At 44.7% G+C, this 27,786-nt stretch overlaps 1 protein-coding gene across 4 annotated transcripts in view; it reads left to right on the top strand.

The window, feature by feature from the left end:
- LOC135921397 (uncharacterized) overlaps positions 1-21,978 on the top strand; it is a 48,816-nt gene extending 26,838 nt beyond the window's left edge. For 2 of the 4 annotated variants that reach the window (XM_065455750.2, XM_065455748.2), the window contains 10 exons: positions 2,270-2,500; positions 6,355-6,573; positions 7,472-8,569; positions 12,335-12,586; positions 13,846-13,962; positions 14,281-14,360; positions 16,131-16,279; positions 16,364-16,458; positions 17,876-17,978; positions 19,389-21,978. In XM_065455750.2, coding sequence (XP_065311822.2) covers positions 2,270-2,500; positions 6,355-6,573; positions 7,472-8,569; positions 12,335-12,586; positions 13,846-13,962; positions 14,281-14,360; positions 16,131-16,279; positions 16,364-16,458; positions 17,876-17,978; positions 19,389-20,191 — 3,147 coding nt within the window. In that variant the 3' untranslated portion in view covers positions 20,192-21,978. The remainder of the gene's footprint in view (positions 1-2,269; positions 2,501-6,354; positions 6,574-7,471; positions 8,570-12,334; positions 12,587-13,845; positions 13,963-14,280; positions 14,361-16,130; positions 16,280-16,363; positions 16,459-17,875; positions 17,979-19,388) is intronic. The other 2 variants (XM_065455751.2, XM_065455752.2) reach the window with 2 other exon arrangements.
- Positions 21,979-27,786: the final 5,808 nt, after the last annotated feature.

Genomic DNA, 27,786 nt, shown 5'->3' with positions numbered 1-27,786 from the left:
TGATAAAATTCGGACCAATAAGGGTGAAGTCGTCTCTCATTTACGTTCCCAACTTTTCTCTCTCTCTCTCTCACTGGTCTTCGAGGCAACAAGAGAAGCTCACAATGAATGACAGTGCAGTACCAACAACAACCAGTGGGGTTGCAGTTTCATTAGTTTCGATTATTCCAAAGCAAGTGTAGGAGTCTGCAAAATTTCGCTCAAACGGCACACACTTGGAAAGAGCCCCTGAAAGCATAGGCGGGGAGACATTGAAGTTGACTCTCAAAACAACCTCCGAGACTTCGAAAAAGGCTTACAGAAAAATGCTCTTCCGAGTGTCAACTTCAAAGTCAAGCAACTTTGACCTAAGATAAGACAGGGCAATATGGCTGGTCTTATTGGGTTCCTTGAATCACACAGGAGCTGCTCATAGCTCATTTATCAAAACTTGAGAAACTGATTTTTTGAAACCTTTAAGAATTGAGTATAAAAAAATTGCATAATATTAGAACCAAATCACATCAACAAACATAAAGCTCATATTTCAAAATATGCACATTAAATTACATATATCATAAGATCACCATAGCATAAATAGAGATTAAAAAAACAAACTTAGTTGCATAGTTCAAGAAGTCCTGAACCACCCCTTGGACTTGGTAAAAAGAACACAGTCTGTGAATAGCATACGTTGCTGTGAATATCACAGCCAAATTTTGCGATCGTGCACAGCGCATGGAACTCGCAAGCAGAGCCAAACATGCTCTTTTCAACAGAAGCCTTCTCCTCACTCTTTTCGGGCTGCCATGTTTTGTCATATAGCAGATTCCTATATCCGGATGCTATTATTGACAAATAGCTGACATCACTGAAGTGCTTTTGAATCAGCGCGCTTCTTGTTACTGTGTATATTTATTGATGCAGTAAGTGAAAATATGCATTTCGAATTTCACTGAGAACAACCTAGTTCCAGAAATGCGACTATCGTACTCTCGCCGACTATAGTCTGCCAACACTTGGCCGTGCCTGTCCACGTAGGAACGAAACTTCGGCCACACTACTTACCAGTGTCATAGCCGCCTGGTCTCGCTAATTTCGGTTAGTTTTCAACGCTCAGTTAGCCTTGCACCACGTGAAACCCAAGATCAGACCACACGTACGCTTTCCAGCATGTGCTCACTCCTGGCCGCTCCTGGCTAGACGCCTTGGGGAACTCCGCTTCGTATTGAGCTATGGTGCAAAATACACATTTCAGATGTGGCTGCTATCTGTCGGTCAAACTTCTGCAGGACAAAGCCAGTGTGCATTGCATAGCACGGCCAGACTCGAGCACAGCAACACGAGCACACCCTCCAGCCCTGTTGTGCACATAGTCAGTCATTGCAGTTGCATGCAGGTGCATCTGCAGCATAGCATAAGATACGGCGGCTGTCACGAGCTGCCGCGATGAGCACACTCGCTGCAGCTTGCCTAGAACAGCCGTATGCTTTGATTGGTATTTGTGTTTGACATGTCTCAAGGCTCGAGTGCCAACATCTGACAAACAGGTCGTCTGTTTCTCTAGTTGCACACCATCGAGATGTGTTGCCATCATGGTCGAGGCTCGTTAACGTTTTAAGAGTCCGTTCAGTGCAAGTCCTGAATGCGTCATCCGATGTGTGCTGTACTTAGTGATGTACGGAAATTGCATGATTTCTGTAGAGTTAAGTGCGAAAGGAAATGTGCAAGACCACACTCAAGTAGCTATCTAGCACTCTGTAGAAGAGGAAAGGGATGAGACACCGTGAACTCAACTGTGAGCCGAGTGATAGCATCCAAGGTCGGTGCGTCGTAGGTGCCAAAATCGGTAGTGGCATCTATGTGAACATCCAAAATTATAATTGAACTGCGTACCATGGCAATGAGTATTGTGGGCACCACCCTGCTTCCCCATAGTTTTTGCAGTCCAAGGCATTGAAGGGGCGGGAGCACCGTGAACGGTATCATAGACGATTTTTTTATTGCCAATAACTTCGCTTCTGCTGTACGGATTGAAGTACTTTTTGCTGCAAAGTATTTCTGAAATAGTCTATCTTACCGTCAGGTGCGTTTCTCAACTTCGACAAAAAGTGGTTCTGGACCACTTCAACTTCTCCCCTACCTCAAAATGTAAGATTTAAGCTATATAGGTTGGTTGAAATCGTACCACATTTTATCTGTGTGAACTTGTATTGAACTACTTCTCTTTTGAAAAAAAATGTATTTGTGCTGTGCCAGTTCTCATGTCCCTTCCTCTTCACTCTTTCAGCTCTATGAGCAGCTGCAGTCGCAGATAACCTACCTGAACTCTCTCAAGAAGCCCACGATGCAGCAGAAGCTCCTGCTGCAGCAAATGCTCTCCATCGAGGAGAAGCTGCGTGATTCCAACAAGCCGCAAGTGAGCTCCTCGTCCAATGACACCACCACCACAGCAGCCGCAGTGCCCACATCACACGCACACTGTATGCAGCGGCATGAAGTCAAGCCAACCGTCGTTTCGGTCAGCCACTTATCTTTTTTACTTCTCGCAGCTCTATGTGCAGGCAGTGCTTCTGGAAGCATGCTGTACAATTATTGTCATTCTTTCTCTCTCTCTCTCTGTGCGTGTGTGTGAAGCGAGTGAGTGAGAGAAGAGCAGGAAATTACTATGATGTCATTTCATAAGCAACAGTACAAATCAGTTAACTGGCAGCCTGTACAGTTAACTGTACTGCTGCGGCCAACAGTACAAATCAGTTAACTGGCAACAAATATTCGAAGCAGGCACGTACCCAGGATTTTTTTGGGGGGGGGCCCCACCAACTCCATCATCATCATCATCACACCACCACCATCATCATCATCATCATATCATCATCATATCGTCATCATCATCATCAGCCGGTTTTATATCCACTGCAGGACGAAGGCCTCTCCCTGCGTTGCGATCTCCAATCACCCCTGTCCTGCGCCAACCGATTCCAACTAGCGCCCGCGAATTTCCTAATTTCATCGTTCCGTCTAGTCTTTTGTCGTCCTCGATTGCCTTTGCCTTCTCTTGGTAACCATTCTGTAACCCTAATGGTCCAACGATTATCTAACCGGCGCATTACATGACCTGCCCAGCTACATTTTTTCCTCTTGATGTCAATTAGAATATCGTCTATACCCGTTCGCTCTCTGATCTAAACCGCTCTTTCTCTCTCTTAACGTTATGCCTAGCAATCTTCGTTCGATCGCTCTTTGCGCGGTCCTTAACTTGCTCTCAAATCTCTGCCCCATATGTCAGCACTGGCAAAATGCACTGATTGCACACCTTACTTTTCAATAATAATGGTAAGCTTCCAGTCAGGAGCTGGCAATATCTGCCGTATGCGATCCAACCTATTTTTATTCTTCTGTAAATTTCCTTCTCATGATCAGGATTGCCTGTGATTAATTGGCCTAGGTAAACGTGCTCCTTCACAGTCTCTAGCGGCCGACTGGCGATCCTGATCTCTTGTTCCTTTGTTGTTGTTGTTGTAGCCTGTGGCACGTGTGGCTCCTACCCACGAGGGGGGATTGGCCAAGAAATGGGTGGATTATTCCAAAATAATATAGAGCATAAATTTCTTAATATCTATGCGAATAGCATTGAATAGGGTTGAATTACCGGCTAAAATAAAATCAGGAAGGTGCTGTTGAATGAGGAATAATTAATTTAAAAGTAATAAAAAAACAGAATTTAGCAGGGCATTCGTTTAGATTCTGTAAGGAATGTTTGGACTGCGAAGCATGCATCCCTGTGGCTGAATCCCAAAGCGGACGCCCCGAACAAAAGAATTGCAGGTTCTGTCAAGTCCAGGCCAATTCTTGGAAAAGGTATCTCCAACAATCTTTTTCTTAACGCAGCAAAGCGGCTGCAAGATAGCAGAAAGTGCTGTATCGTCTCCTCTTTCTCACAAAAAGAACAAAGGGGAGAGGGAACCAAATCCGACCTGTATAAATTGAAATTTAGGGAGGGAATGCGGCAGCGTAATTTGGTGAGGCAGACCTCAAGCATCTTTGTGTAATAAGATTCGCTATGCCAGGGAAATGCCAGGTGTTTATACTCTGGAGAAGCTGTCAAATGTGGGTTTCTGAGTTTCTGTGGGTTTCAAATGTGGTTTCTGCCAAATAGGAGTTTCTACATGTATCCTGTTCATTACTGTTTCTAAGTGAGGCATCGTGACTCCTCTTGGTACTGTATACAGGTCAGCTTAGAATTTTTCCGCTGCTTTTACTATATCTTCGAGATTGCTGATGATATTCCCCTTTTTATCTTTTAGTGCATACATCATGGTTTGTCCTATGCCAGGTTTCTTTTTTACTGATTTCAGGCTGCGTTCATATTTTACGGCTTCTTCAGTGTTTCTCATGTTAGAGTTTCGAATATCAGTTATTTTCGCCTTGTTGGTCAGTTTGGACAGCTCCGCGAATTGCGTAACGCTGTGTGCCCGCCAGTCCCATACAACCGCGTAGAGCGCAGGACTCTGCGATTCTAGACGTACTGCGCTCACCGCGAAAGGTTAGAAAAACACCCACATGAGCACAGCAGAGAAGTGGCTACGTGAGGTGGTTCGACCGATAACTGTAGAAGCATCATTCAAAACAAGTAATTGTTCTCCACTTCCGGCGGCGTTTTCTCTACTTCCTTTTTCAATAAAAAGATGTTGATCCATAAATAGTCTCATAAACAACGCTTAACTTTTTTTATTATTCGCTTTTGCTTGCAGTTTGGTTGTTGCCTTCGCTCTCTCCCTTAGTATATCGCTTAATTTCTCAACTCCTTGCGATTTTTGTTTCCAGTTGCCAATGTTGCCCGAAAAGTGCTATAGAGTTAGGGAAAAACAGACGAGGTAATAGGCGACAGTCATCTTGCTTATGGATTTAAGCGTTATTGCAGGGTTTCATGATGGACACTCTTTCACATTATTTTCTTTCCCACCTTATCTGACCCATATGACGTGTATATGGTTCCGGGCATCTGCCAGCGTCGCGGCGAGCCGGAACTCAAGAAAATAATGAAGCAAAGGGAAAAGTTAAACGCAGTTGGCGTTTTCTCCGGCCGCAACTCGTTTCATGAGAGTACAGAACAGCTGAGGAACAGCCGCATCCCTCTCCTGGTCCCAATATAAGCCTAAACAAAGAAGGTTGAACTAACGAAAGGAACAGCTATGCGCGTGTCGGTTGAATAGATGGTGACAACTGAACGCATAGCGAGTTAATCGCGCGGGTGCCGAAACTATGAGAAACCTGTCCTTCACATTACAAGAGGTGCCGATAACTAGCGCCGTCTAAAAGGAGTGAAAAAGGCAGCATAATGCTGACCGATGAACAGCTGTCAAGTCGCAATATTGATCTGGTGGCGCTTTAGGAATGTGTGAGGAGTGGTGGCGTGTGTGGGGAGGGGGGGGGGGGGGGGTATGCCACTTAATTTCGGGGGGGGGGGGGGGCCCGGGCCCCCCCGGGCCCCCCTCTGGGTACGTGCCTGATTCGAAGACTGCTCCTACTTTTAGACAAAATGCAGTGGAAATGCTATTGTTAAATCTGCCTAATATCATGATGGTAACATGGAATTATGGTAAAAGAAATTTTGAAGCAGAACTATTTTGCCTGAGAGCTCTGTCAATTTCACCAGTAACATTGATTACTGAGAGCAATAACAATGCCACACTGCAAACAATTGTGTGGCACTATAGGGAAGGAAAAAAAGAAAAGACAGGACGACAAAGAGCACAGAGAACAGAAAAACTAGAAATGAGTGTGGTGGCAGTAAAGTAAATGTTTGGTTGCATGCTTGAATGTTTGCAAGGTGGTTGTGGGCTTCTGTGTTCTTATGACACTTGAAAAACCGTTAAAAATGAAGGCTGCCATGACAATCATATTTGGGTGCAACACAGTGTTGTAGGTTACGTCAGAAGTGATACGCAGTTGAACTGTGCTTGGGGTTCATTTCCCCAGTTCTTTACAGATGCATTAAAGAAGTTGGCTTCTGTTTGTGATGCACTAGGTGGTAGGTTTTCATGATCTTTCATTGATAAAATCATTGCAGTCTATTCTTTTTTTTTCCCTGTGAAAGCTTCGCTGGAAGAAAGGAATGGCTGACTAAAGTTTGTTGTCAGAGTAGTTCTGCTTTACAGAATGCTCACATAACATCTTTGACTTTCTAGCCCTCTAAACTATTGAAAAGTACTGGCACGCATCAGATCACTTTAAACAACTTACTGTTATACTTGTTTCTATGAACCAGTTTTGGTTTCGGTAAATGGGAAGTGGAGGTGTCATTATGTTGCGAAGATTGGCTCATTCCACATCTGCAATTGCTGGCGCTTCTTGGTTGTTCTTGTCAAGCAGCACCCGATTCCTGCTGCGGCCACGATAATAACAGCGAAGTCATCTGCGGTGACGACGGTCCAAGTGCCCACAATCACTGTTGCCACGACAACGAGGACTAACAGCCGTACCTCACATCACAAGGTCAACCATGCCGATGTCAAGCCTAAGGCTTCCATTCTGCATGCTGGGAACACAGCATCTATAATCACCACGCAAAAGGCCATCACCTCCCATTCCGTAAGTATTCTTGCCTTAGTCATTACTGAGCGAGGTGCCTGGCACAGGACACATGTCATTCGTGCGAGAAACTTGTTTTGGACTCCAGGAAAGCATATACATTGGATAGCAGTGGCTTTTTTTCCCCCTTGCTTTTACAGAAGCTCGTTGTTTGTCTTGCTATAGTTTCGCCTTGCGCCTCCTCAGCAAGTACACTGCACACACTCAACTTTACGCAGTTGGCTAAAAGGAACAGGCTAGATGAGAACTATGCCGCCGTGCCACAGTGTTTCAGTCTGTCAGTTCTTATTATACAAGGTTTGGGTTTGTCAATTTTTATTATACATAGTGTAGCACAAATACATTCTGCTCATCATAGAGACTTGTGCCAATCTAGCCAGCATTAGGCTGGTCTTGTAGGGAACTGCTAGTAGGTCGAACTTGTCACGTTTCTCCTACTTACTGCTACATAACATATTGCCTGAGTGCGCTGCATGGTGCGGCAGCATAAAAACACAATGGTGGTGGTATTAGTGCAGTGTTGATACAACTGAGGTTGCACTGTCAGTTCAACGATGGTGCAACCTGATTGCTGCTAGGAGACCACAGGAACTCAAACATGTTTCAAGTGCTGTGTAATCACACCCACCCATGGCTCAGAAAGTAGAGCTTGGAGCTTTTGCTGATTTCTATTACTAAGCATAACCGCTGCTGCTGCTACTGCTGCTGTTAAAGAGTGGTGACCCCTGCCTGCTGAGCATCCTTTGCTGCTGCTTGGCAGGGGAAGCCATTGGCTGCTTCTAACCTTTGGCTCTTGCGTCTTTTGCCCTCTGTCCCCAATCCCCCTCCTCCCCCCCTTACCTCCTCTACCTCCTTGCCTCTCTGCCCCACCCTTTTGCTGGCTTGCTCGTTGCCGCAGGGACCGGTACGAATAATAGCCACTGCGCCGACCACTACGAGCGCTGCTTGTGCCTCTTCTACCTGTTCCTCCACTCCTTGCTCTTCTGCGTCGGTGCTGAGTGTGCCGCTGGCATCGGCTTCCCCACTGCTGTCTTCACCAAGTGTGGCAACCGTGTCGTCTGCGTCACTGGTGTCAAGTGTACCACTGGTCTCTGCTGCGCCACTGGCATCTAGCGGGCCCATGTTATCAACAGCATCATTGGCATCGTCGAGCATAACACCCGTCTCGAGCGCCCCTTTGGTGCCCAGCTTGCCTGTGGCATCAAGTGCACCACTGGTGCCAAGCATACCACCTGTGTCAACTGCCCCAGCGCTGGCACAAAACATACCAATGGTGTCTTGCTCGCCATCAGCACCTGTTCCACCTCTGGTGTCGAACATGCCAGTGGTGTCATCCAATCTGCCGACACCTACTGCACCTCTGGCAAGCATGCCGGCAGTGTCATGCGTTTCATCAGCACCTTCTCTGTCGTCGAACACGTTAGTGGTGTCGTGCGCTCCATCATCGCATACTGCACCTCAGGTGCCGAACATGCCGGTGGTGTCATCATGCATTCCATCGGCACACACTGCACCTATGGTGTCTAAAATGCCAGTGGTGTCATGCGCTTCATCAGTACCTTCTGCACCTCTGGTATCAAGCAAGCCATTGGTATCATGCTTACCTCCAGTATCCACATCAGCATTGGTTTCAAGCATACCACAGGTGTCAGCGGCAGTATCAGTGTCTAGTGTACCACATATTTCTGGTACGCTGTTGGTGTCGACGGCAGCACTAATGTCAAGTCCATCGCTATTGGCATCAAGTACACCGTTGATGTCATCTGCACCACTAGTATCAACAGCACACCTGGTGTCATCTGCACCACTGATGTCTACTGCATCACTGATGTCCACAACACCTATGGCATCAACTGCACCTATGGTGTCTTATGCATCTCTAGTGTCCAGTGCACCAGTGGTGTCAACAGCTCCAATTATGGCGCCAAGCACGACTGACATGACAGTGCCATCAATGGCCTCTCACCCTGTGGTCACAGTGGCCTCACATATACGTGTAAGTTTTCATTCTGGCTTGCGGAGCACGGAAACTGCGAAGAACATTGCTTTTTCTCGCAGCATGCCCCCTCTTTTTTCTTTAACAAAGCATGTTCACCGATTGCTACTTGTCCATTGCATTGTTTCTGCAAGCTGTATACAAAACTCAAGTTGTTAAGAACAAGTCATACAGCTTGAAGAAAGCTCTATAGTGGAGTTATATGACTTGCGCATGCACCTTACTGCAAGCATGTAATTCACATTGCGCATCAAGGTGACTGGCTTGCAACATTGTCAGAGAGTACATCGCCAGGGACCAAGGTTACAACGGAGAAAGTGCCAGGACAAGGACATACCAGCCCAGTGATTAAAAGCAGTTAATTATGGGCACTGAGTTTCCCAGGCCACTTGTGCAGGCCATGCCGCATGCCAAAACATACAGTCAATAAAAACACGTTTCTCGCATAGTAGTGGCAGCCTTTCTTCAGCTGCATGCAGCACTTAGCGGTGACTCTTGAATTCTGCACGAAGGCAATGTATTCTGTAGTGTATTTTTTTATCTCATGAAACCTCCGTGATTAGACAACTAGAACAATATTCTAGTTTTTAGTTGTTGGCACAATTGTAGTCTTCTGACACTGAACTAGCCGCTACTTTTGTGGGCATCACACGGTTCTGCATGCTAAGGGTGACTGTGGTTTGCCAGAGCCTCGGAAAGCCAAGACGAGGTGACATGCTGCACATTTGCACTGCATGCTTGTGGCAACTGCAACGTTGGGTGCACACACTGTAGCACGTGTGGTGTGAATATCAACAAAAGAAAATGCACAAGGTCGGAGTAGGGGGGGCCATTCAGTAAATATGCTGCATGATGTGTAACGAGCTGTTTCGTTATTGTTTTTTCCTTGAGAATGTCAAGCAGAAAGTTAGGTGTGCGAGTTTTGCGCAAGTGAATGTGCAAGGGCTTCATAGCTTTTTCTCTCGCTAAACAAAATTGCGTATGTGTATTTTTTCCCCTGAATTTTCTTTGCAATTTAACCTGGTTGTTGGCACAAAGTGAAGACACTTTTTTGTTGTTGTTGTCTTGACTCTTTCAATTGGGTAGTACACTGAGACAGGTGATACAGTACTGGCAGGTGCAGAATGCACGAGTACAGACATGTGGCTATGGCTTGACCACGGCTTAGACTTGATTTATGTCAAGTGGGCAGAATAATCTGGAGCCCTTTACTATGGCATCTCCTGTAAGCCGCGGTGTTGGAATGATAAAAACCTACCAACCCTCACAGGAAGGTGACTCTTTTCGCCTCCTAAAGTTAGTGTGTAGCTTGCACATGGTCAATTTTTTTTTTCCATCTTACAGTGAATGTCTATCAAAGTTTCGATACACTGTCTTGCCGTTTTCTCTCTGTGCTTGCGTAACCAGTGCTAGTGTGAAAAAATTCTCTTTTGTGTGTGTGTTTTTTTTAAGGTCTTTGCCAGCATGGCCTTGCTGACAGCATTGTCAAGATTGCTTGTGGGGGCTGCTGGCATGACCAGTTATGCAATCTTTGATTTTGGCATTAGCAAAAGTAAACTGCAAGGCAATGAGGTCATCATGAAATGACTTCGCAGAAAGTGCTGCACTTCTCACAATTCTTGACCAAAACCAGGTTGATCCAACACACAGGTGATACAGTACCTCTCACCCTGGCAACTGTAGTGTGTGTGTTGGAATTGTAGAGAACCTCTGCAAGGCTAAATGTTATGCATACAATTGTGTTGATTTTTACCTTGCGCATTGTGTAATGTCATGCAGTGTTTATTTGTTTATTTTTTATTCATTGTACCCTCAAGGCATACAAGCATTATAGAGGGGAGGGGGTCAATCTTTCAACATAAATAGTTATTTGCAAATACACAATTGAAAATTTCAAAAATGGGAACGAATGTAATTTCTAATAACAACGAAAATTCAAACACTGTCATGCAAGGCTTGTACAATAATTATGGCAAGAAAATACTATTGCAGCCAATTAAGACACTAAAAGATGAAGTTTCCAACCGACATAGTGAACGTTCACAGAAAAAAAAATGACGGAATGCATTAAATTGCGCTGGCAAGAGTTTCACGAAAATTGTCGCAGTTGGTAATGATAACTAATGAGGCGGGAAGATGGTTCCAGTCAACGCTGGTTTTGGGCAGGAAAGGGTGCGAGTATGTTACAGTGTTTTGGTGAGGGACATGGACTTTGTGGTTTTGATGAAGTCGAAATGAAACAGAATTAGGCGGTTTAATCAGTCGGGTCCTAAGAACATGGTTATGATGATAGATGTTTATGAAACAAGGCAAGTCGAGATAGTTTCCGTCTATTTGCTAAGCAGGGGCAGATTAAGTATCGATTTCATGTTAGTTACGCTGAAAGTTTGATGGTAGTTACTTAGGATAAAACATGCCGAATGATTCTGCATTGCCTCTAAGTTATTGGTAAGAGTTGCAAGGCCAGGGTCCCAGATTGATGAGGCATATTCAAGATTAGATCGGACATAAGTGATATATAACTGTAGCTTGAGTGATGAAGGTGCGAGATAAAAGTTTCTTTTCAGGTAACCAAGCATGTGGTACTTCCATGAAAGGTCATTAGTAATATGTACACTGAGGTATTTATATGTAGTTATGGATTCAAGCACCGTGCTATGAAAAAGGTAGTTGGGGCAAGGCATGTTATTTCACGATACTCTCATTTATTTACATTTGTGAATGTGAAGTTTCATTTTCCACATTTTGCAACCAAGTAGAAATATTATTTAGGTCAGTTGAAAGGATTATTCTGTTAGTATAATTAGAAATGGTGCGGTAGATAATGCAATCATCAGCGAAAAGACAGAAGAAGCGATGTTAGTACGTAAATCATTAATGTAACTCAAAAATATTAATGGGCCTAAAACTGAGCCCTGTGGCACTCCGGAGGAAACAGATGCCTCTAGAGAATTGGTCTTATTCACCATGACGAATTGAGTATGGTTAGAAAGGAAGTCGCATATCCAGTGTTGCACTAAAGGGTTAGCGTTTAGGCTGGTTAGTTTTAGCATAAGGAGCTCATAGTTTACACTGTCAAAAGCTTTTGCAAAATCCAAGTATATGTAATCACTGATGAGGCCGACGGCAAGGAATGCATGAAGGTCATTAGTAAATGTAAGTAGCTGTGTTTCACAAGAAAAATGTTTACGAAAACCACGCTGGGATGGATGAAAGAAGTTATTCGACTCCAAGAAGTTAACTAAGTGAGTAAAAATAACATGTTCTAATATTTTGCACGGAACAGATGTTAGCGATATCGCACGATAATTACTTGGGTTGTGTGCGTCATCAGACTTGTAGAAAAACACGACCTTGGCTACTTTCCAACCCTTGGGTAAGCATCCATTGCTGAGCGATTTGGTGAAAATGATAGAGCTGTACTCATTAGTGTGTTTGAAGAATTTAGCGTTGATGCCATCCCGGCCACATGAAGATGACCGTTGTAGTCTTTTAATAATAGTGCGAATGCCGGCTGGGTCAAGCATGATGGGGGGGATCCATCAGTGTAAGATGTGCTCTCGGGTGCACTGGACCGTTAGCAAGCTGTGCCAAAATTCAAACACCAGATCAGACGGATGCATAGCATGATATGTCTATGCAGTGAGGCCACGAAGACAGCAGTGACGAGTTGTCGTAGACTCTTACTGGCGTGAGAACAAAACTAAAAAGGAAAAAAAAAAGAACTTGGCTCAGCATTGCTACCCGCTTTGGCCCAACCCGCAGGTTCCTAACCAGGCCTCGGCCAAGTTTGTGCCGCAGCTTCACCATGCTGTGCACCACCATCATCACCACCACCATCACCTCCAGCCGTCACCGGTGGCAAGCAGCGTGTCGCCAGTTAACCAGCGATCGCCGCCCCAGCCCCGGCCTCAACCTGTGGTGGTGCGGCTGCAGCACCCAACCAACCACATCATCGCGCCGCCCAGCACGACCAAGCAGATTCTGGTGCAGGTGCCTTCTGTTGTGAACAAGCTGGTATGTGCACGCATTGGTCCTTCCTTCACTGTCTGCCTGCATGCTGCAGTGTGTTGCTGCTATGTTATACAATTTCTTAACGCCCCAGCGAAGGTACTGCGTGGCATTTGGGACTGTGCACTAAAACTCAGTTCCAACTGTAATGTCTGAGGTACTGCCATTATACTGAAACCAACGCTAAAGACAATTGTTTCCACAAACACTAGTGTGATGTGCATTCCGCAAAGGTTCCTGCTCACTTGTTGAATGCTACAAAACGAGGTGAGAAAAGTGCAAAGTTCACTGAAATCTTGTTAGGGTAAACGGAAATAATACAAATGCATCGCCAGCTGATGCACTATACTTAATAGTCAGAGTTACTTAAAATTGCCAAATTATATATCCACTTCAACTGATCACGTGTGCGAAATCAGAGAGTATATGGCCAGGACAACCCTGTACGCGAATTCTTGTTGTGTAAAAGCTATCGCTCAATGGAATCAACCGAATTGAGCAAGTGTGCGACTTGAGTGAAGAAGAATCTTTTTTTTAAGCTTGTAGCACTGCTGCTATTTTGCCTTTGGGTAAAGAGAGGAAATGTGTGGATAAAGAATATGTTTACATAGTTAGCACCGACATAACTGAAAAGCATTGTCCAGGGGCATACACATCTTTTTGCCTTCCGTGCATTGAATCGGTCGAGACAAAGGAAAAATTTTCAGTCACCAGAGCAGTTACACGCAGTGCCACGTGTTTTCGAGATGAGGCAACGCTTCACAGCAGAGGAAAACAGTGTTGCTTACCCAATCACGTTTCACAGTTGGATAACGCCAGCTGTAGCTTCCATTTTACTGACAACATGTTGTAAGACAGGGTATGGTTTGAAGCTGCTAGTAGTTGGTCCTTGACATTTTGTGTTTGTGGTGAGGAGACAAGCTGCAGTTTCCCGCTTGCAGTTGGGAGTGATTAGATGCTTTAATGCACATAGGACTGAACAGAAGAGTTTAATGGTATCCAGTGGTAACAGTGCAAATGACAGCCACATAGTGCCGAAAGTTTCAGTATTTCAACAGAAAGGAAATGATGCAAGTGGTTATGAATGAACATACAGAGTGAGATGGGTTTTGGAGATTTTTTTTTCTTGTGCCAACAGTCGTGTCAGGTTGTTTTTGTAAAGATTTCAGCATTGGTGTGCTGTTATTCTTGCAGCTTATGTGTGAGGACCTTCTTTTGTTAGCTGTAACTGGCACATGTGCTTAGCCAAATGTGTCTATTTTCAGCCTTCAAGCAAAAGCTCTGGCAGCAGTAATAGCAGTTCCACAAAGTCTACTGTTCCTGTGCTACCGAGCAAAGTGGAACCCATTGTTCCCAAGCCCTCCCTGCCGCCACCCGAACAAGTGAGCATTTCTTGCATGAAAATGCAACTTTTCTTTTGATGTGTGCTTTTTAAACTCAATATGCTTAATATGTATGATGGTGTTAACCTGGCTTCAGCCAAGATCACAGTGTCTCACTTACTTTGCTGATCTTGCACAGTGTTGATGCTTCTTACCTGTACTTACACCAACACTACTGTACAGCAGTGTGAGACACTACTACTATTACTAGTAAGCACTCCCATTGTGTGGAGGAGACAAGTCGTAGTTATTGCTCAACTTTAGCTGTTTCAACTTGGTCTGCTACACAATGACGTATTCTGCTGTTTGTCGTTGCAGCCCCCAGCGCCCCCTCCTCCCCCATCGAAGCCAGTAGTTGTCAAGCCTAAAGTTCCCGACCGTGTCCAGAAGATGCACATGTAAGTGTGCGACTGTACTGACTGTCCTATGGTTGTTGCAGTGTAAGCTGTCTATCTTAAGGGCACAATAAAAAAGAGAAAAACAAGTTTGGGAATGTTTCTAGATTACAGTTCTACAAGAGCAAAAATAATCAAGGGCACTTTGGTATCCCTATGTGGATGAATTCAAAAGCTATTGCCAAGTCTCTCCGATGATGCCTTGGCCTCATTCACGTACCTGTGCGACATCGAAAGGAGCCGGGCACAGCTACTGACTAAGAAGTGAAACGCTTGCGCCGAATGCTATGCGTGAAGGCGAGCTTTCTGGTTCTTTTCTTTTTCATTCCGCCTGCACGGCTGGCGCTGTGGATGCACGGAGGTGAGCGCCATCTGACGGTGCTTCAATGAACCCAGCGCCCACACGGCACACCTCCTTGTTGATAGGTTGTGACTAGTGCCACCAGATTTTCCGCTTCATGGGCCGCATAATAAATGTGCATAAAAAAGAAAAGAAAAGGCCACCCATCTCTTGAGAGGAGGCTGGCTTGATAAGGCAAGACACATTAAATGACAGACAGGTGGCGTCACTGCCTTGAAGTTCATGCACGAGATAGCCATGAGGCCATGAATTTTGACAGCACCTGGTTAGGCCTAGTTAATTTTTTACCAGTAAAGAGGTGCTGCATTGCATTCTGAAGAAGGCAGAGGCTGAGCTTAACAAGGTTCACGAAGTTTTACTGCACTAGAGTGGCTGAAACACGAGAAAATACTTTGAAATTGGTGACACCACACTGACATATCGTCACTGGAGTTTCAGCACAGAGTATTGAAAAAAATTGAATTAACGAAAATAGAGTTTTGAAAGAACATTTTATCAGTCTAAAGCTGATTTAGTGTTTCACTTTAGCATCCCTTAAAATGCTTGGCAAGCGATAAGGGACACAACGAGAAAGACGGATGGCACCTCTGCTCTGAGATCACTATAGCCTGATATGACAGCATAAATTTTGACAGCATCCACTCCCGTTTTTATTGTTAAAAGAAAGGACATTGCATTCTAAAGGAATTAAGGGCTCAATCCAGCAAGTTTCAAGAGCCTTTCTTGCAATAAGACGGCCGAAATATGAGAAAGCACTTCTAAATTCCTGATGTCGCTATGACATGAACTGGCATCGCGGTTTTGGTGCGAAATTCAGAAAGAACTTATACATTCATTATCTCCCTTTCGCACAGAATGAATGACAGCAGATGTGAAAGAATACTTTGCCAGTGTAAATGATTGTGTTGCAACACGAAATTTTGATGTAAGGGGTTCTCGAAATTCATTTGCGGTTGTTTGCTTATGCCTTGCACTACATACTCCAGTTCTTGCATCAAAACTTATTTTATTTGGCTTTAGAGATTGTGTGGCGAACAAGCTTCAAAGTTCAGCGTGCTGTGTCTTGCTATTTTTCATGTGTACAGGTAACAGACCTGGAGCAGATCACATCAAGACTTACACACTTGCTCTTTCTTTTTCTTTTTTTCCACGGCGCAAGTTACACTGCTGCTGGGAAAAAACTAAGCACTCTTTTTATCCGTACACGGTGCCAGTCGTGTGTGTCGCATACTTTAATTGTCACAGTAATCAATTCACGTTTAGGAAGCCCAATAGTAGATATTGAATTCGTAAGATGAACATTACAATTGGCATTCTATTCATATTTGTATTTTTAAATATTTGCACACACGAGGTCTCATGCACGAGCAACAAAAGGGCATTTTGATCATTGCCCCCTTTCTGTGTGGCAGGTTTCATCAACGGCTACTGGAAGACCAGAACGGTGCTATGGCTGCGGATACGAAGAACCCCTTCACTTCCCGGCGCGATGCTTGCCAACGGTTGTTGCGGTACCACGTCTACAACTCGGGGCTACCCAGGGAAGAGGACCTGCACAAAAGTATGGTTTCAGTGGCGATTTTAGGTTGACTAGCCTTTGCATCAGCGCAGGTGTGGCTAACCGACTGCTTGATCTCTCTTGCAGCGGATGAACTATTTGCCGAGGTTTCCGAACGCCTGCTGGGGGAGAGTCGAGAGCTGTATCATAAGTTCCACTACCTCATGCTGAAGGAAGGGATGGTGGGTCGCACTGAAGCATTTGCTGAACATTTTAAATCTGCTGCGGATCAGAATGAACAAAAATGATATTCAAACGTTGATGCGATGAATTGTGCTACACTGCCACAAATTGTTCTTTTATGTTTGTCAGTCGCATGTTATGACCAAGTGTTTTCATTTTCAAGGCCTCCGAATTCATAGACTTTTCAGGAAATACGGTGCAAACTTCATAGAAAATATTTGGGGACTAGATGTGCAGTCACATCAGGCTAGTAGTTTCTGTAATCACAAAAATTACCTCACTACGAACAATGACCTCTTTATTATTGAGTTGGCAAATTTTTATTTTATTATTTACATTATGAGCAATGACCTCATTATTATTTTGGAGTAGGCAGGTTTTTATTTCATTATTTACAAACAAAGTAATTGTTATTGCTCATAGCAACAAGATCTGACTGTATCTAGCTTTCTTTCTTTCAGGTTTTTCTGGTACCTTTACATTGTTTGTATAGACCTTATCTGCACTGTAGCAGCAGTGTAATTGTGACCCCACAAAACTTTCGGTCGCACTTTTTTTGCACCCAAGTTTGCTAGAAAAAGTTAATTCAGTAATCAATTACAGGTGGATGTTTTTAAATGTTCATATAAGAACCACATGGGCAACAGTAAGCAGACCAGAGACTCCGCGATAAAGCCAATTTCCTCTTTTTAGTGGTCAATGTATATTTAAATTGAGGTCTACATCCCAATCTTGGCATTACAAACTTTCCAGTGCATTCGTCAATTTCAGTTTGTGCACATGAATTACGAAAAAAAGCAGTTATTTCGCTGAGCCTGTGGTTTGTGTATTTGATTGTATGTGATTGTACGTAGCTTCCCTGTGCGTTTCAAAGTAAGATTCACTCATTAAACAGCGTTCTAAATGCAATGCAAAATGTCTGGCAGCTAGAGGGCCCAATGTCTTTACAGGCCATAGCAGGTTCTATACGTCTGGTTACCCACTAAATTTAGCGAGTTGTTGCAGTGTATCCAGAAGTCTTTTGGGACCTGTATGTGTATACGCAAAGGGGTCTATAAAGTCTATATAACGTCTTGTTACTTGTCATGTATGCCTGAGGTTTATTGTCCTTTTTTCTTCCTGTATGTACAAAGATTGGTGGAGGTTTTGCGTAGATGCAGTATTGCCCTGCAGCTCTTCTTGCTTGCAGCCAGTAAAATGGTGCATTCATTATGTAGTCTGCGTGTGTTGCAGGCCACAGATCTTAATTCCAAGCTGCAGAAATAGCTTCCTCCGAAATGTCGTGCCCCATGAACTTTTTCGGCAAACTGTATCCTCCCTGAGCAGTGCCCACGTGGGTCTTCCGCAGTTAAATACTAAATTGAGGTAAAAACCTTGTGGCTTCAACCAAAGGTGCTTTGTCTCTTTGTCTTGCAGAGAGAATGCTCAAGTGCCGAGAAGATCATGATCGAAAAGCTGTTCCTTGAGCACGAAACCGATGCCTTGATTGCTGAAAAGCGTGCAGCAGAGGAGGGGCAATGTAAGTATTCTTTTACCTTTTTCTGTTTGTTCAATTCTTTCACTCGTGTTGTGGTAAAGTTGCATGTGCTTTGAAGGGACACTAAGCAGGAATATTAGGGGTACATTTGGCTGTTCCCTACTGCGCCTTGACTTGATTACTGCATTGATGGGGCCCCCACTGTTCATCGGAGCCAGAGAATGTGCGACCAAGCCGAATGTGCACCCGCTCATCAGAGAAATCAGAGGCAGGGAGAGGAAACACGTCAGCACATCTTCTGTTGCAAACAGAGCGCACAAGTGTCGAGGCATGCCAGCATGGCTGACGTAACACAAACAGTGGAAGCTGCAGGAACCATGTGACCGGAACCCTGCCAAATTTCAGTCGTCCTCTCAGATCGAAGGTGAAAGTGCCTCCGAGTGCAAGCACGGAGCTCTGAAAGAAACAGCCAGATGTGTTCAGAGCGCTTGAAAACGACCAGCCGAATGTGCCATGAGTTGAAGGCTATGTTCTAATATTCTATGTAGATAAACTAGACAGCAAAGTGGACAGTGGCCATTCCATTTCTGACGAATCCACTGAAGAAGGCAATTTCATGAACATAGGATCGAAATCAATAACGATGCAGATTACTTTGCTGTTCAAACAGGATGGTGGCTGAGCAGGTCTAAGCGTTTTGCTCAGCCACCATCTCGTTTGAACAATATCTTGTTTGAAAAAAAAAAAAAAAGCATAGCCACGCTTTTTCATGTGCTTAATGTAAGCTACGTTGTGCTTTTTTTATTTAGGTTTGCGTATGCAAAGTGTGATCGTATGAACTAAAGTACTTTCCTTACCTTTCTTTTTGTTGATACGAGATGGCGTCAAATCTCGGAGACATTTTCTAAATGTGTTCCGTTACTTTATGCTCAAAGCTTTCTTCACATTCAAAGGAGACAATCCTCAATGCTGGCCAGAATTGGTACGCATCCTAGGTTGTATTGGTAAATTATACTTCTGCAATAGCCAAATGGCCACTTTAACTGAGAGAGGAGGATTGTTAAGCCAGAATAGACACAAGAAAAGAAAGTTGGTGGCAGTGCCACCCCAAAGTTTTCACACCAGCTTGCTGTGATGTCATGAGTTTTGACAGCATCCACATTGAATTGATTATCAATAAAGAAGGAGACTACTACATAGAAATCGAAAGGAATCATTGGCTCTAAAGAACATCCTTTAATCTACCATTTTCATCCACTACACATCATCCAATGCAACACGAGAATAATGCGAACAAGAAGCACTTTTATCATTTTGATTCAAGTGGCCTCAGCATGCAGTAAGCATTACATATCTGCAAGTGATAGACTGAATGAGACAAGTGGTACCAGGACAGTTGTCCTATCTGTGGCAATCTATTCACCTCATTGTGCAATTCTCATTTATTCACAGACACAACACCAGTTGAGCCGCCGCCACTTCCGCCTATGCCAGGGAGTGCATGGACATTCGAGGCAGGCCCCTCGTTACCTTTACCTCGACCAGTAAAGAAGGAACCACCCGATTCTTGGCTTGACGACGATGACCGATCTGACCTGGAGCCGGCGCCAAAGCGGCGCTTGATCAAGGAAGAAGAGCATGAGACCGTGATGGCCCCCATGGAAGAGGAAACCCCATCACTTCCACCAGTGTCAGTGACACCGGAGCACGTCGACCTTGTGTTGAGAATCCACAAGGAGCTCAACATGTCTCCCTCAGAAACCGGTGAAGACGATGAGTTTGCCCACGAGCTGGCCGACTTCGAACCGCCCGTGGCTCGCTTCCCGTCGTCGGCCGACCTCAAGCAGTCGCAGCAGCCGCAGTTTAGCAGTGGCGGCAATGTCGTGCCTCCAGTGGTGGTGCCCGACTGGAGTTGTGGTGGTAAGAGTGCGGACTCCGAGACTCGTGCGCCCGAACTGGACCTGTCGGGCATCACGGGCTTGGATGATGACAGCAGTGGAGTGGACCCATTGGGTCGGACTCACTACTTTGGCGAGGATGAGGAGGAGGACAAGGACTCTGTAGAGCTCCACGACCAGGTCCAGAGTGCCATCAACAGCATCCTGGACTTCCGGCGAGCTGCGGAGGACATGCTCTGTGTGGACTCTAAAGGAGCAATGGTACGACCCGAGCCCATGGACTACGTTGTCGCGACGGGAAGCGCGCAGCCTACGGACTCTGTTTTGGACGAAGCCGTCAGGAGCATCTTGTTGTGACCTCAGCACTGTTGTTGCCGCTCCTCCTCCTCCTCCCTGTTTCGTGAAGCGTCGCACAACTGGCAATGGTCTCGTCTCTCGAGCCGCACGCCCGTGTGCATGTGGATGCGTGCACGTGGTTTGCGCAGAGGTGAAAGCACGGTGATATTTGTCCCCCCTCCCCTCCTTCATTCTCTCATGCCCATCTTATTCCTGTGCCCTCACTCTGTCCTCATTTACTTCAGTTTGTTGTATGTGGCTGGAGACAACCTTATGGCCTTTCTTTTGTCGGGCCTGCAGGTTACAGGAAGTGGCCAGCCCCCTGAACAGGCTACTGCTCCTCATTGCCTTCTGTTCCATGTTCTTTCAGACTCTTGCTGCTCTGTCAACATTTGTCAAAAACAACAACAAAAGAAGTAAGACGCTCAAGGACAGGCCACGCTGCTCCGCAGACTGGGACAATTGCTCGAACAGGCACTGTACCGACAGTCTTGCAAAACTTGTAGTGAATCAGGCCTTGTGTATGTAGGCAGGCATCCAGGGCCCTGAAGCTTTGTTCATTGTGCGCTCATGGTTTTGCGCAGCGTAATTTTATTTTTCTGTTTGCCAGCCTCTCTTTTTCTTTTCTTTTAACTTCTTTTTTACTTTTCGCCCTGTTCTATTGAACTGCTTTTCAGAACTCAGGGGGCCTTGTGTATATGTCTAAGTTGATGCATTCGTCATTGCCCCTCTCTTTGCCATCATCCTTGTACTGTTGTGCAGCACTTTTTTTTTTTTCATACTAGGCACAAATATGCAAACTTTGGCGCATCTAGCCAAACATGCAACTTGGAGGCCTCCCCCTTTTACCTTTTGTTTTTGCAGCCTCCGATCTCCTACTTAACTGAAAAGGGAGCCTCGCATAGTGATGAAAAAAGCAGACTCGGTGGGGAAGACAAGCGCAAGTTTTTTTCAGTGCCTCATGTAAGAGTGAGAGATGTGCGTCGTCCCCGTTTTGTTTGCTGCCAGTGTTGTAAAAAAAAAAAAAAATGACGATGAGAGGGGAAGCAGGCCAGCGAAACAACACATTTTTTTCTCATGTATAGGTGTAAATACGACAGTCGCACATATTTATACACAAGCACATCCACGACAAATGGAAATGGAACCTAGATTTCACTGCTGCTCAAACGACGTGATGATGAAATACATTTGATGTAAATGTCGATGAGAGTGTTCTGTGACCTGACTATGGGTGCCTGTGGAAGACGATGGCGACTCTGCTCCAGGCGACTAACAAGCCGGATGCCAAGTGTTGGTGCAGAACTGTTAGGCCTCAGTGTCAGCAGTAGGGCTCTCGGGAGTGGGCTAGTTGACAATCGATTTCCCCAGACTTCGCATCAAGAACTGGCCAACGGACGAGGAAATTGAACGGAGACAAGGCCAGCCAGCACTCGACTGACAGATTTTGTTGGGCTTTGCAGCCGGTCGGGCATTGCAAGAACATACAGTAAAAGCTGATGAGGACAGAGGCAAGAACAAGATGCGGCGCTTTGTCCAAGTCTCTTTCTTGCCTCGGTTCTTGTCTGTCCATGCTGTATAGACCTGCAGTTTTCACTTGTCCCGGTCCTTTCCTTCTCTTTTTCCCGTCTTTCAGTGCTGTGAATTCTGGGTCGACGTAGGGAAGTTCACCGTTTTGTAGCGCAGGTCTTGATATAAATATGTTTCCTTGATGTTGTAAGCACTGGAAGTTTTGGCGCGTGTCTGTGTCACACACCCCGGCACTTTTACTCCCCTTATGGGAGTGTTGCACAGGTTCAAGCTACAGGGTGTTTCAGTGAACACTTTCAAAATTTTTTAAAGGTTGCCGGTGGCAGATAGCTTAACTCTAGTTTGTGAGCCGGTCTACTCGAAGTGGCAGACACTGCTTGCACAAAAAAGTGAAATGCAAAATCGACGAATTTACAAGAATTAACTAATTACTTTTTAGCTAATTATGACCCATATTGCAATTTACAAATTCTAGCTGTGGACTTTGCAAGGCAGATCCACTTGGAAAGAATTCTCGGGACGACATTAGTTTCGAGATATAAATTCCCGAACTTTGCGAAGAAACACGTTGGCGTTCCAGTTGTGTGCTTAAGTGCATGAAACGAAGTTAACAGATTAACTGGAATGCCAATGCCTTTCTCCCCAAAGTTCGGGAATTTATATATCGAAACTGGTGTCATATTGAAGATTCGTTATTTATTAGCTAAAAAGTTAATTAGAGAATGTTTATTAATTAGTCAATTTTGCATCTCAATTTTTTGTGCAAATATTGTCCACCGCTTCGAGGAGACCAGCTCAGGAACTAGAATTGTGATATCTGCCACAGGTAACTTTTGAAGATCTTTTGAAACTCTTCGCTGAAACACCCTGTATTTCTTGGCTACATAAGGAAAACATTGTCATCCACCCAAGGGTAGCCCGAAGCTGCTCACTGTGGCCACTCTTTGCAAGAACGAGGCCTTCAGTCTTGGTATACGTGAAACGCAAGACTGCTCCCATTAATTCACTGCCAAACTAAGTGCGAGTTGTAAATTTGAAGCTTCAATCCTTTTTTTTGATGCTTGCAATTTTAGTCAGTTACATCTTTTTTTAGTTGTCAAACAAAAGTTATGCAATGATAAACCACCAGAATTCAATTTTAAAATGCAACAGGTTAACTGAAACGAGATGGTTAATCTCGCAGCTAACGCGTTAGGAGGCGTTCTGAGGCAGGAGCTCTACCGGACCCCATTGTCTCAGCTTTAAAAAAAAAAATTCACAGGTGATTTCAGAAATGTTTTGCAATGGAAGACATTTTTATATCAACAAATGAAACAATCCTTGAAGTTTTGCAGCTCATGGGCATCATAGTTCTGCAATTGTTTAATATGAGCATTCATGTGCTTCACACACATCCAAGTATTTGCGTACGGATATGAGAGCTGGCAACAAGCTAGTTTTATGTGAAGTGCAACAGCAGCAAAATAATATGCATGGAGGCATATTATTTCAAGGGTGGCAGGGAACTAGGTGGCATGATGAAATGAGGAAATTTGCAGCCACCAGGTGGAGTCAGCAGGTGCAAGACAAGGGTAATTGAAGATCGCCGAGAGAGGCCTTTGTACTGCAATGGATACAGTAGGACAATGGCGCATCGGAGTGGTCCATAGAATGTTGGTTTTCAGAATTTCAAGAACAGCTAATGTCTTTTGGCCTCTCGCAGTTTGTGGGTGGCGAACTTCACAAGGAAAGCGCCATGCAAAAGAACTGTGCCAGTAATCTTAGTGCAATGACATTTCATCCATCTCCATGTTGTGACAAGTGCGAAAACTACACAGTAGTGTTTATTTTGCGGCAATGCCAGTGTGCCATGCACTCGGAGTAGTGCCCGTAATCAATCATCACGACCATTCAGTCTAGTTGAAGCTCACTCGCCTAACCTGGCTTTGAGAAAGCCGTCAAGGTGCCTTTTGAGTTAAAGGAGTATTGACATTACATTTTTGACTAGTCATCTTTTTTTTTTTTTTTTACTGGAAGGTCCGAGCATCTGAATTTCGCACTTATCCATACAGATATAAAATATCAGCTCGTGACCATCAACATTGTTAACCTAAGCAACAGGGGACACTCCTGGTTGTCAACCTTTCCACACGTGAATGTTTCTCTCCTCGAAACCTGGCAAATTCTTGATTGCAAGGTAAACCTCGCCTCTGCATGAAAAAAGGACGCGCACCACTATTACAGATTAATAAAGCTTAGCACCATCAAGTCGAAAAATGAACCGCTGAGCCCAGAGGAGGCCGACAGTTCTGCACCAAGCACGACTACCTCCACTGTGCAAACCGCATGTCGCAACCGTTGGCAACAATATTGTTTTGTGATAGGCAAATCCCAAACTCCACCTCCTTGTTTGTTTGTTTTTTAGAGCCTTTCTGCCTTTTTTTTTTCTTTTCCAAGCATACGTATGCAACTGGAATGCAAGTTGAGAAAAAAAAAATATACGTGCAGAACATCAGAGAAGCTCAGGGTCCGGCAGTCACGTGCACGCGCTCGCAGGCATACAAGCAAGGAACAGCAGACACTGTATTGTACAGAGTTGAAATTTTTTCTATAAAAGAAAAAAAAATGCTACGGCAGGTTTCAAAAAAAAAAAAAGATGAAAGTGTAAATATTTTATTAAAAGATCTTTCAAAAATTGATGCTGTGTGGCTTCTGCTTCATGTATGTAACCGGAGTCCTTTGTCACTCTTGAAGGGCTCTGCTACATATACGGAACTTGCGCTCCAGCAAAGGCGTTGGCCTGTGTCAGCCAATCGTGAATGATGGCTGCATGTTCCAAAAAAGAAAAAAAGGGCTTGCCCATCGTGTAGTAGCAATCCTGTAAAGCTTCAGTTGGCGCGGTGTCAGCAGTCAACAATAGAGGAGCGCGTGTGGTTGTCTTTGCTAGTCGGCCAACGCGATCCGTAGCTTTCTATGCACCGCATGAAGCAAGACAAAGTACAAGTCTGTTATCGTTCCAGTCATTTCCGTCAAAGTGACGAGCTAAGCTTGTCACTGTTCAAGTTCTACAATATATAACTGGTGAGTTGGCTGTACTTTTCCAGCAACAAACCTGTTTGTCCTCGGTATAAAAGTGGTCGCAAAATACTTTCGGAAGTTTTCTTAAGCCAAATGTGCTGTGATGTCAGCACTGATGCCATATCAGGGTACATACACCTTGAAATACTTGAAAAACCTTGAATCTGGCAAAAGAAGAAAAGTTCAAGGGCCCTTAAGATTCTTTGACAGTAAATTTGCTTCTTGAATTCCTTGACAATTGGCATTGAGGGCAACTTTCAAACATTTAAGGCAACAAATTCAACATAGGGATATGCCGCAGACACCGTCAATCAGGCGAAAATCTTGGATGGTTTCTTTTGAGAGAGTTGCTAAATGATTGCAATGTGTCTTGTTCACACCCACCAATGGCAGGCTTGTTTAAATCACCGTTGCCATCATGGAGCTAAAGCCAGATCAAGCGACCAGGCTGTGCCACTATTTTGTTCTTTTTTTGTTCATACCACAGCCATCATAGCTCAATTTTTGTGCCCTAAGCTCTAGAAATACCTAGTGGAAAGTAAGTTTCAGCCATTTAGCTTAATCTGAGTATCCTTGGCTGAAGTCGGACATAACGCGATTGATGTACTGCAGTGGGAAAGTCAACTTAGAATTGACCTGAAGAGCTTGAAGCATGTGTTCAATGTATTTCTTTTCTTTTTTGCAAGAAGTTGCAGCAAAGGAGGAGTTTTCATTATAATTCTCAATCTGTGTACAAATAAGGTTTTGTTTCCTCCTAATCGAATTTTGAGTCAGATCATCTGTATGAACCTTGCATTATGTCAAGAGGGAAATTCAGTAGTTATTGCACTATTTATAGCAACCCCTCCCCTGCTGCTACCCAGTGATAAGTGTGAAATGGTGAAGAAAACGCAAACTGGTTTATGTTGTGACCACACTGCCAAGTCAGGATTGATCACAACCAGTTTTCATTGCACAGCTTCGCGTCTGGTATAAACCAGCATCTGCTGCTGAGTCACTGTAATGTCACGAATTTCGGTAAAAGAATGCAGATTACTGATGGAGGTAATTGGGGCCATATCTCCCTTCTGGAAATCACATGGCACGCTCAGTGGAACATAAATAATTTCGGCGACAATACAGATCAGTGGCGTAGCTAAGTAACCAAGGTCAAATTTCACCTCAAAATTTTACGCTGAAGCCGCTACACCACGGAAGCGTCATTGTACAGCCACGAATTTCGGCGAAAAATGCAGATTGCTATAGGAGGTGATCGAGCCCAAATTTCTCATCTCAAAATCAAGCATCATGTCAAGCACGACTGTAAGCTCACAAATTTTGGCAAAGGTGGGTAACCAAGGCCAAATTTTCCCGCCTTGAAATTTCATGCCGAAACCTCTGTGCCATGCTCAGCGTCGCTGTAACGTCACAAATTTTGGCGAAAAATGCAAAATACTCATGGACATGCGTCAAATTTCTGTTCCAGAGATCACGCGTCACGTATGACAAGCGTGACTGTAACGTCACAAATTTCAGCAAAAACACATCACTGAGAGGGCTAGGTAACCCAGGCCAAATACTCCCTTCTCGAAATTTCGTGCCAAAACCACTGTGCCACAAGCATCACTGAAACATCTTGAATTCGATGAAGAATGCAGATTAGTGACAAAGGAACTCAAGGCCAAATTTCCCTTCTCGAAATTGCCCACCACGTACAAGTGTCACTAACATCACAAATTTTGGCGAAAATACAAATCACTGGCAGAGATGGGTAACCAAGGCCAAATTTTCCATTCTCTAAATTTTACACTGAAACCACCGTGCTATGCCCCAAGCATCATGTAACGTCGTGAATTTTGGCAAAAAAGGTTACTGCCACAGGTAACAAATGCCGAATTTGCCTTCTCGAAATCTTGCACCATAACTGTTGTGCGACGCCAATGCGTCGATTGTGACGTCACGATCAAATGTGGGCAAGAAACGCAGATTGCTGGCACAAAGAACCAAGGTTCCCTCCTCAAAACTACCCTCTTTTATGGCTGTGCCACGCCAAGCATCATTTATAATGTTACGAGAAAAAAAAATTCTGATTACTGGCGGAGGTAACCAAGACCAAAGTTCCCTCTACATTTCGCGCCGAAACTGCTGCGTGTGAACACAACGTCGCGAATTTAAGCAGGAAAATGCAGACTGTTACCTCATCTCTTCACGCCTTTGCATCCAGTCATTCGCTTTCCAAGGACAATTCATTGCCACAGAACAGTACCCTGGAATAACTTTTAACAGTGGAGCTGTTCTAAGTCGAGCCTTTGCCGTCCGTTGTTACGCAAGGGGGCAGGGGGCAGAGCGCTCGCCAGGGGTGGGAGGGAGCAGGGTGGTATAGGAGCAGGTTTTTTCGCCGGCACGCACCTTTTCGCCCCATGGATTCTGCTCGGCGCGAGTGGCAACGGCAACATCGCGCAAATCCCGAGCTTCGAGAACGAGAATCACAAGTGAAGTGCCAGCAGAGGGAAGCCGCTACCACTGAGGATTGCGAATGGGAAGCACAAGCCAAGCACCGGTGGAGGCAAGGCAACCCCCACTTTCAAGAGAAGGCAACCCAAACCAAGCGCCAGCAGAGGCAAGCTAGCCCCTGATTTCGAGAGTAGGAGGCCAAGCAAAGACATCGACGCAGAGATTCCTCCCACGGAGCGTGCCAATGGATGATTCAAGAGAGAATTCCTCAACCGTGAGTGCAACCACAGCTGCAAGGTGTGTGATAGACTGTGGTTTGATCACAATCACATGCGTAATTCGGAACCGAATCTTGAATCTAGAAAACCAACGACAAAAAGACAAAAGGCTTTAATGAAAATTACGCTAAACACGAGTTCAAACTTGAGAAAATGACCACCAGCTTTGCTGTTTGGCAGCTTTCATTGTGTGGAACTGGCTTTTCTTTTTATGCGTCAGGTACGTGTGAGTAATATTGGGGGGCGAGTTCCACCACTGGAAAAGCTGGCGCCACCATCGGCGTGACGTGGCATGAGGAATTGTAAACACAGGGCTTC

Source organism: Dermacentor albipictus, chromosome 9 (assembly GCF_038994185.2).
Source record: "Dermacentor albipictus isolate Rhodes 1998 colony chromosome 9, USDA_Dalb.pri_finalv2, whole genome shotgun sequence".
Classification (NCBI taxonomy): domain Eukaryota; kingdom Metazoa; phylum Arthropoda; class Arachnida; order Ixodida; family Ixodidae; genus Dermacentor; species Dermacentor albipictus.
The sequence above is the reverse complement of the archived record's forward strand: the minus strand, read 5'-3'. Positions and strand labels throughout refer to the sequence as shown.